The sequence below is a fragment of the Scyliorhinus torazame genome, chromosome 15, assembly GCF_047496885.1.
Source record: "Scyliorhinus torazame isolate Kashiwa2021f chromosome 15, sScyTor2.1, whole genome shotgun sequence".
Lineage (NCBI taxonomy): Eukaryota > Metazoa > Chordata > Chondrichthyes > Carcharhiniformes > Scyliorhinidae > Scyliorhinus > Scyliorhinus torazame.
In genome coordinates this window covers 91,525,645-91,535,882 of record NC_092721.1, presented here as the reverse complement: position 1 = coordinate 91,535,882, position 10,238 = coordinate 91,525,645, and the positions used below count along the sequence as shown (strand labels likewise).

The 10,238-nt window shown below is 55.7% G+C and overlaps 1 protein-coding gene across 1 annotated transcript in view; it reads left to right on the top strand.

The window, feature by feature from the left end:
- Nucleotides 1-370: 370 nt before the first annotated feature.
- med17 (mediator complex subunit 17) overlaps nt 371-10,238 on the top strand; it is a 65,965-nt gene continuing 56,097 nt past the window's right edge. The window contains exons 1-2 of the mRNA XM_072476433.1: nt 371-683; nt 4,283-4,449. Coding sequence (XP_072332534.1) covers nt 455-683; nt 4,283-4,449 — 396 coding nt within the window. The 5' untranslated portion in view covers nt 371-454. The remainder of the gene's footprint in view (nt 684-4,282; nt 4,450-10,238) is intronic.

Below are 10,238 nucleotides of genomic sequence, written 5' to 3'. Positions count from 1 at the left end.
CTCTCATGCTCCTTTAATACCCTTTCACGCCAAGCCACCAGATTTTGGTGATGGAATTTTCGCCAACATCTCCTGGAATATTTCCAGCCAGAGTTGGTAACCTGAGAGGATGCGGTCATACCCAAGTCAGACCATGGTCCACATACTGAACTTGTCCCTTGAGAGATTCATTCCTGATGGCATCACAACTATTCACACTGTACCAGTTGACGCTGGTGAATGGATTGTTAACCTGAACATCGAACAATAACTGCCACCCCAGCTAGATGAGGATAATTATAAAACTGGCGGCCCTTATGTTCATTATTTAGTGGTTTGAACTTCACCAACAAGTGACGTCACGGGGAAGCCTGGCTGGTGCGCATGCGCAGTGCCGGTTTCGGTGTCCGAGCTCCCGGACTCTGAGTCCCGGTGTCTCTCTCTCTCTGTGTCGGGGCTCCGGGAGATTGTCAACATGGCGGCCGGACCGGCTGTTACCATCAGTATCGAGGCGGCCTGTGAGAACCAGGTCCAGGAGGTGACTCTGGACGGCACCGAGGCCTATGTTCAGCCGCTCTCCATGTCCGAGAACCTGGCCAAACTGGCGCAGAAAATCGACTTCAACCGAAGCGACTCGGAGGGAGAGGAGCAGGAGGCCGGAGAGGAGTGGGCGCAGCGGCAGCAGGACAGCGACGACGAGGAGGGTGAGAGAAGGCGGAGTCTGAGAGCCCCCGGTTCCCCCTTCCCGCCGGACACCCCCTTCCCTTCTCTCCCTCCCCAGATCCCCCCCATCCCCTCACCCCCCCCCTCCCCAGATCTCCCCCCCCCCACCTCCCCAGATCTCCCCCCCTCCCCAGATCTCCCCCCCTCCCCAGATCTCCCCCCCCCCCTCCCCAGATCTCCCCCCCCCCCTCCCCAGATCTCCCCCCCCCCTCCCCAGATCTCCCCCCTCCTCCCCAGATCTCCCCCCCCTCCCCAGATCTCCCCCCCCTCCCCAGATCTCCCCCCCCCTCCCCAGATCTCCCACCTCCCCAGATCTCCCACCTCCCCAGATCTCCCCCCCCACCTCCCCAGATCTCCCCCCCACCTCCCCAGATCTCCCCCCCCCACCTCCCCAGATCTCCCCCCCCACCTCCCCAGATCTCCCCCCCCCCCACCTCCCCAGATCTCCCCCCCCCCACCTCCCCAGATCTCCCCCCCCCACCTCCCCAGATCTCTCCCCCCCCCACCTCCCCAGATCTCCCCCCCCTCCCCAGATCTCCCCTCCCCAGATCTCCCCCCCCCCACCTCCCCAGATCTCCCCCCCCCACCTCCCCAGATCTCCCCCCCCCCCCACCTCCCCAGATCTCCCCCCCCCACCTCCCCAGATCTCCCCCCCCCCAGATCGCCCCCCCACCTCCCCAGATCTCCCCCCACCTCCCCAGATCTCCCCCCCCACCTCCCCAGATCTCCCCCCCCACCTCCCCAGATCTCCCCCCCACCTCCCCAGATCTCCCCCCCACCTCCCCAGATCTCCCCCCCACCTCCCCAGATCTCCCCCCCACCTCCCCAGATCTCCCCCACCTCCCCAGATCTCCCCCACCTCCCCAGATCTCCCCCACCTCCCCAGATCTCCCCCCCCACCCCAGATCTCCCACTCCCACCTCCCCAGATCTCCTCCCCAGATCTCCCCCCCACCTCCCCAGATCTCCCCCCACCTCCCCAGATCTCCCCCCACCTCCCCAGATCTCCCCCCACCTCCCCAGATCTCCCCCCACCTCCCCAGATCTCCCCCCCACCTCCCCAGATCTCCCCCCCACCTCCCCAGATCTCCCCCCCACCTCCCCAGATCTCCCCCACCTCCCCAGATCTCTCCCCCCCCCACTTCCCCAGGTCTCCCCCCCCCACCTCCCCAGATCTTCCCCCCACCTCCCCAGATCTTCCCCCCACCTCCCCAGATCTCCCCCCCACCTCCCCAGATCTCCCCCCCACCTCCCCAGATCTCCCCCCCACCTCCCCAGATCTCCCCCCCACCTCCCCAGATCTCCCCCCCACCTCCCCAGATCTCCCCCCCACCTCCCCAGATCTCCCCCCCCCACCTCCCCAGATCTCCCCCCCACCACCCCAGATCTCCCCCCCACCACCCCAGATCTCCCCCCCACCACCCCAGATCTCCCCCCCCTCCCCAGATCCCCCCCCCACCGCCCCAGATCTCCCCCCCCCCCCCCCCACCGCCCCAGATCTCCCACCCACCTCCCCAGATATCTTCCCCCCGCCCGCCTCCCCAGATATCCTCCCCAAATATCCCCCCCTGCCTCCCCAGATCTCCCCCCCCCGCCTCCCCAGATCTCCCCCCCCCCCCCAGATCTCCCCCCCCCCCCCCCCCGGATCTCCCCCCCCCCGCCTCCCCGGATCTCCCCCCCCCCACCTCCCCGGATCTCCCCCCCCCCCCACCTCCCCGGATCTCCCCCCCCCCACCTCCCCGGATCTCCCCCCCCCCCCCCACCGCCCCGGATCTCCCCCCCCCCCCCCCACCGCCCCGGATGTCCCCCCCCACCTCCCCGGATCTCCCCCCCCCCCCCCCACCGCCCCGGATCTCCCCCCCCCCCCCCCCCACCGCCCCGGATCTCCCCCCCACCTCCCCGGATCTCCCCCCCACCTCCCCGGATCTCCCCCCCACCTCCCCGGATCTCCCCCCCACCTCCCCGGATCTCCCCCCCACCTCCCCGGATCTCCCCCCCCCCACCTCCCCGGATCTCCCCCCCCACCTCCCCGGATCTCCCCCCCCACCTCCCCAGATCTCCCCCCCCCACCTCCCCAGATCTCCCCCCCACCTCCCCAGATCTCCCCCCCCACCTCCCCAGATCTCCCCCCCCCCACCTCCCCAGATCTCCCCCCCCCCACCTCCCCAGATCTCCCCCACCTCCCCAGATCTCCCCCACCTCCCCAGATCTCCCCCACCTCCCCAGATCTCCCCCACCTCCCCAGATCTCCCCCACCTCCCCAGATCTCCCCCACCTCCCCAGATCTCCCCCACCTCCCCAGATCTCCCCACCTCCCCAGATATCCCCGCCCGCCTCCCCAGATATCCTCCCCAGATATCCCCCTCCGCCTCCCCAGATATCCCCCCCCGCCTCCCCAGATATCCCCCCCGCCTCCCCAGATATCCCCCCCGCCTCCCCAGATATCCCCCCCGCCTCCCCAGATATCCCCCCCGCCTCCCCAGATATCCCCCCCGCCTCCCCAGATATCCCCCCCGCCTCCCCAGATATCCCCCCCGCCTCCCCAGATATCCCCCCCGCCTCCCCAGATATCCCCCCCCGCCTCCCCAGATATCCCCCCCCGCCTCCCCAGATATCCCCCCCCGCCTCCCCAGATATCCCCCCCCGCCTCCCCAGATATCCCCCCCCGCCTCCCCAGATATCCCCCCCCCGCCTCCCCAGATATCCCCCCCCGCCTCCCCAGATATCCCCCCCCCCGCCTCCCCAGATATCCCCCCCCGCCTCCCCAGATATCCCCCCCCGCCTCCCCAGATATCCCCCCCGCCTCCCCAGATATCCCCCCCGCCTCCCCAGATATCCCCCCCGCCTCCCCAGATATCCCCCCCGCCTCCCCAGATATCCCCCCCGCCTCCCCAGATATCCCCCCCGCCTCCCCAGATATCCCCCCCGCCTCCCCAGATATCCCCCCCCGCCTCCCCAGATATCCCCCCCGCCTCCCCAGATATCTCCCCCGCCTCCCCAGATATCCCCCCCGCCTCCCCAGATATCCCCCCCGCCTCCCCAGAAACCCCCCCCGCCTCCCCAGAAACCCCCCCCGCCTCCCCAGAAACCCCCCCCGCCTCCCCAGATATCCCCCCCGCCTCCCCAGATATCCCCCCCGCCTCCCCAGATATCCCCCTGCCTCCCCAGATACCCCCCGCCTCCCCAGATATCCCCCCCCACCTCCCCAGATATCCCCCCCGCCTCCCCAGATATCCTCCCCAGATATCCCCCCCCGCAACCCCAGATCTTCTCTTCCCCCCTCCCTCCCAGATCTCTTCCCCCCTCACCTCCCCAGAACTTCCCACCTCCCCAGATCTTCCCACCTCCCCAGTACCTTCCAACCCCTCACCTCCCCAGATCTTGCCACCTCCCCAGATTTCCCCCCCCCCCCCCCCACCCTTAAGCCTGGATCCCTATCTCCACCACCCCCCACCCCAAAATCTGGATTTTCTATTCCCCCCGCAAGGTACTTAATTGACCATGGGACATCCTGAAATAGTGCCACGTGCAATATAAGTGCAAGCTTTTTCTTTAATATGCTCATTTTTTGTGACATTTAGCAATACTGAAGTTTCAACCCTCTTTGTGGCCCTGGGATGCTGTTAGGAATAACTTGAGGAGCACACTGACTGAGATGTGTGTGCTTTATGATGTACTTAATGTCCTGAAGGAGAAAAAGTACATGGCCTTGGACCCTGTCTCTCAGGAACCACCCCCTTCGAAGCAGGTACTTGCACTTCACAATGCAGTAGAATTATATGAAATGCCTGAAGTTACGATTTCAGTTGCGAATTTAAATTAATGTTAATCCAAATAATTTTACAATTAAGCAGTGAAGTAACAATGTTTGTTTTCGGTGGAAAATGTATGCACCAAAAGTATGTAGTAACAAATCTGATTTTTCATAAATGAAGCAAAATATCTACAGATAGTGTCATAATCTTTATTAGTGTCACAAGTAGGCTTACATTAACATTACAATGTAGTTACTGTCAAAATCTTTGTTGCCACATTCCGGTGTTTGTTCGGGTGCACAGAGGGAGAATTCAGAATGCCCAAATCACCTAACAGCAGGTCTTTCGGTACCTGTGGGAGGAAACCGGAGCACCCGGAGGAAACCCAAGTAGACATGGGAAGAATGTGCTGACTCTGCACAGACAGTGACCCAAGCCAGAATTCGAACGAAGGTCCCTGGCGCTGTGAAGCAACCGCTAATCATTGAGAGTATTTTCTCTTTACATCTTCCAAGTGATTTTAAAACTTTTTAAATGTTCATAAAATAGAAACATGGTTTCTAGTTACAGCATGACACGGGTCATTCGGCCCATCATGCTGGCTCACTGCAAGAGTAAATCAACTAGTTCCACTCCACTGCCGTTCTTTTTATTTGTTCATGGGATATGGGCCTCGCTGGCTAGGCCAGTATTTATTGCCCATCTGAGGGCATTTAAGAGGCAACCACTTCGCTGTGGATCTGGAGTCACATGTAGGCCAGACTGGGTATGGACGACCAATTTCTTTCCCTCAAGGGCATTAGCTAATCAGATGGGTTTTTAGAACAATCGACAATGGGCTCATGGTTGTCATTAGACTTTTAATTCCAGATTTTTATTGAATTCCAATTTCACCCTCTGCCCTGGTGGGATTCGAACCTGGGTCCCCAGAACATTACCCTGGGTCTCTGGATTATTAGCCCAGTGACTATACTACAATGCCACTGCCTCCCCTGGAGCCCTGCAATTTTTTCTTCGTATGATTATTCAATTTTCTATTTTTAGTTGACAGTGGATCGGCAATGGTTCATACCTGTACATGAATTATGACAATTATTCATTCCTAACTGGCACAAAAATAAAAGGGGAAAGGTGGCTCAGCCATGGCTTACAAGAAGAAATTGGGGATAATATTAAGTCCAAAGAGGAGACATACAAAATTGCCAGCAAAATCAGGAAGCCTGAGGGTTGGGAGCATTTTAGAATTCAGCAAAAGAGGACAATTTTTTTTTTTTTAAATATAATCTTTATTGTCACAAGTAGGCTTACATTAACACTGCAATTAAGTTACTGTGAAAAGCCCCTGGTCGCCACATTCCGGCGTATGTTCGGGTACACAGAGGGAGAATTCAGAATGTCCAAGTTACCAACAAGCAAGTCTTTCGGGACTTGTGGGAGGCAACCCACGCAGACACTGGGAGAATGTGCTGACTCCACACATGCCGGGAATCTAGAACTGGGGGACACTGTCTTAAACCCTTTAGGACTGAGATGAGGAAAAATGTCTTCACTGAAATGGAAGTGAACCTGTGGAATTCTCTACCACAGAAAGCTGTGGAGGCCAAGTCACAATGTATTCAAGAAATAAATATATATTTTTTAGATTTTAATAGCATCAAGGGGCATGGGGAGAACGCGGGAATATTTTATTGAGATGAGAATCGGCCATTGTCATGTTGAAAGACGGAGTAGGCTCAAAGGGCCAAATGGCCTACACCTGCACCGAGTTTCTCCATTAATAATAAATTCCAACATTACTCTGATGACTTAAGTTAGGCTGTCTGGCCTTTAGTTCTCTCTTCTTACTCCCTGTTTCTCACATAGTTAGCTCCTCTATTTATTAGAACAAAGAACAAAGAAATGTACAGCACAGGAACAGGCCCTCCAAGCCCGTGCCGACCATGCTGCCCGACTAAACTACAATCTTCTACACTTCCTGGGTCCGTATCCCTCTATTCCCATCCTATTCATGTATTTGTCAAGGTGCCCCTTAAATGTAATTATCGTCCCTGCTTCCACCACCACCTCTGGTAGCGAGTTCCAGGCACCCACTCCCCACTGCGTATAAAACTTGCCTCGTACATCTACTCTAAACCTTGCCCCTCTCACCTTAAACCTATGCCCCCTAGTAATTGACCCCTCTACCCCAGGGAAAAGCCTCTGACTATCCACTCTGTCTATGCCCCTCATAATTTTGTAGACCTCTATCAGGTCGCCCCTCAACCTCCTTTGTTCCAGTGAGAACAAACCGAGTTTATTCAACCGCTCCTCATAGCTAATGCCCTCCATACCAGGCAACATTCTGGTAAATCTCTTCTGCACCCTCTCTAAAGCCTCCACATCCTTCTGGTAGTGTGGCGACCAGAATTGAACACTATACTCCAAGTGTGGCCTAACTAAGGTTCTATACAGCTGCAACATGACTTGCCAATTCTTATACTCAATGCCCCGGCCAATGAAGGCAAGCATGCCGTATGCCTTCTTGACTACCTTCTCCACCTGTGTTGCCCCTTTCAGTGACCTGTGGACCTGTACTCCTAGATCTCTTTGACTTTCAATACTCTTGAGGGTTCTACCATTCACTGTATATTCCCTACCTGCATTAGACCTTCCAAAATGCATCACCTCACATTTGTCCGGATTAAACTCCATCTGCCATCTCTCCGCCCAAGTCTCCAAACAATCTAAATCCTGCTGTATCCTCTGACAGTCCTCATCGCTATCCGCACTTCCACCAACCTTTGTGTCGTCTGCAAACTTACTAATAAGACCAGTTACATTTTCCTCCAAATCATTTATATATACTACAAACAGCAAAGGTCCCAGCACTGATCCCTGTGGAACACCACTGGTCACAGCCCTCCAATTAGAAAAATATCCTTCCATTGCTACTCTCAGCCTTCTATGACCTAGCCAGTTCTGTATCCACCTTGCCAGCTCACCCCTGATCCCGTGTGACTTCACCTTTTGTACTAGTCTACCATGAGGGACCTTGTCAAAGGCCTTACTAAAGTCCATATAGACAACATCCACTGCCCTACCTGCATCAATCATCTTAGTGACCTCCTCGAAAAACTCTATCAAGCTAGGGAGACACGACCTCCCCTTCACAAAACCATGCTGCCTCTCACTAATACGTCCATTTGCTTCCAAATGGGAGTAGATCCTGTCTCGCAGAATTCTCTCCAGTAATTTCACTACCACTGAAGTAAGGCTCACCGGCCTGTAGTTCCCTGGATTATCCTTGCTGCCCTCCTTAAACAGAGCAACAACATTAGCTATTCTCCAGTCCTCCGGGACATCACCTGAAGACAGTGAGGATCCAAAGATTTCTGTCAAGGCCTCAGCAATTTCCTCTCCAGCCTCCTTCAGTATTCTGGGGTAGATCCCATCAGGCCCTGGGGACTATTCTACCGTAATATTTTTTAAGACACCCAACACGTCTTTTTGGATCTCAATGTGACCCAGGCTATCTACACACCCTTCTCCAGACTCAACATCTACCAATTTCTTCTCTTTGGTGAATACTGATGCAAAGTATTCATTTAGTACCTCGCCCATTTCCTCTGGCTCCACACATAGATTCCCTTGCCTCTCCTTCAGTGGGCCAACCCTTTCCTTGGCTACTGTCTTGCTTTTTATGTACGTGTAAAAAGCCTTGGGATTTTCCTTAACCCTATTTGCCAATGACTTTTCGTGACCCCTTCTAGCTCTCCTGACTCCTTGCTACTTTCCTTATATTCCACACAGGCTTCATCTGTTCCCAGCCTTTTAGCCCTGACAAATGCCTCCTTTTTCTTTTTGACGAGGCCTACAATATCTCTCGTTATCCAAGGTTCCCGAAAATTGCCGTATTTATCCTTCTTCCTGACAGGAACATGCCGGTCCTGAATTCCTTTCAACTGACACTTGAAAGCCTCCCACATGTCAGATGTTGATTTGCCCTCAAACATCCGCCCCCAATCTATGTTCTTCAGTTCCCGCCTAATATTGTTATAATTAGCCTTCCCCCAATTTAGCACATTCATCCTAGGACCACTCTTATCCTTGTCCACCAGCACTTTAAAACTTACTGAATTGTGGTCACTGTTCCCGAAATGCTCCCCTACTGAAACATCTACCACCTGGCCGGGCTCATTCCCCAATACCAGGTCCAGTACCGCCCCTTCCCTAGTTGGACTGTCTACATATTGTTTTAAGAAGCCCTCCTGGATGCTCCTTACAAACTCCGCCCCGTCTAAGCCCCTGGCATGAAGTGAGTCCCAGTCAATATTGGGGAAGTTGAAGTCTCCCATCACCACAACCCTGTTGTTTTTACTCTTTTCCAAAATCTGTCTACCTATCTGCTCCTCTATCTCCCGCTGGCTGTTGGGAGGCCTGTAGTAAACCCCCAATATTGTGACTGCACCCTTCTTATTCCTGATCTCTACCCATATAGCCTCACTGCCCTCTGAGGTGTCCTCCTGCAGTACAGCTGTGATATTCTCCCTAACCAGTAGCACAACTCCGCCACCCCTTTTACATCACCCTCTATCCCGCCTGAAACATCTAAATCCTGGAACGTTTAGCTGCCAATCCTGCCCTTCCCTCAACCAGGTCTCTGTAATGGCAACAACATCATAGTTCCAAGTACTAATCCAAGCTCTAAGTTCATCTTTCCCGTAATACTTGCATTAAAACATATGCACTTCAGGCCACCAGACCCGCTGTGTTCAGCAACTTCTCCCTGTCTGCTCTGCCTCAGAGCCCCACTGTCCCTATTCCCTAGTTCTCCCTCAATGCTCTCGCCTTCTGACCTATTGCTCCCATGCCCACCCCCCTGCCATACTAGTTTAAACCCTCCCGTGTGACACTAGCAAACCTCGCGGCCAGGATATTTATGCCTCACCAGTTTAGATGCAACCCGTCCTCATATAGGTCACACCTGCCTCGGAAGAGCTCCCAGTGGTCCAGATAACGGAAACCCTCCTTCCTACACCAGCTGTTTAGCCACGTGTTTAGCTGCTCTATCTTCCTATTTCTAGCCTCACTGGCACGTGGCACAGGGAGTAATCCCGAGATTACAACCCTAGAGGTCCTGTCTTTTAACTTTCTGCCTAGCTCCCTGAACTCCTGCTGCAGGACCTCATGCCCCTTCCTGCCTATGTCGTTAGTACCAATATGTACAACGACCTCTGCCTGTTTGCCCTCCCCCTTCAGGATGCCCTCTACCCGTTCGGAGACATCCTGGACCCTGGCACCAGGGAGGCAGCATACCATCCTGGAGTCTCTTTCACGTCCACAGAAGCGCCTATCTGTGCCCCTGACTATAGAGTCCCCGATTACTATTGCTCTTCTGCGCTTTGACCCTCCCTTCTGAACATCAGAGCCAGCCGTGGTGCCACTGCTCTGGCTGCTGCTGTTTTCCCCTGATAAGCTATCCCCCCGACAGTATCCAAAGGGGTATACCTGTTCGAGAGGGGGACAACCACAGGGGATTCCTGCACTGACTGCCTGCCCTTTCTGGTGGTCACCCATTTCTCTGCCTGCACCTTGGGTGTGACCACATTTATATAACTGCTATCTATGACGCTTTCCGCCACCTGCATGCTCCTAAGTGCATCCAATTGCTGCTCCAACCGAACCATGCGGTCTGTGAGGAGCTCCAGTTGGGTGCACTTTCTGCAGATGAAGCCATCCGGGAGGCAGGAAGCCTCCCGGACCTGCCACATCTCAGTCAGAGCACTGCACCCCTCTAACTGAC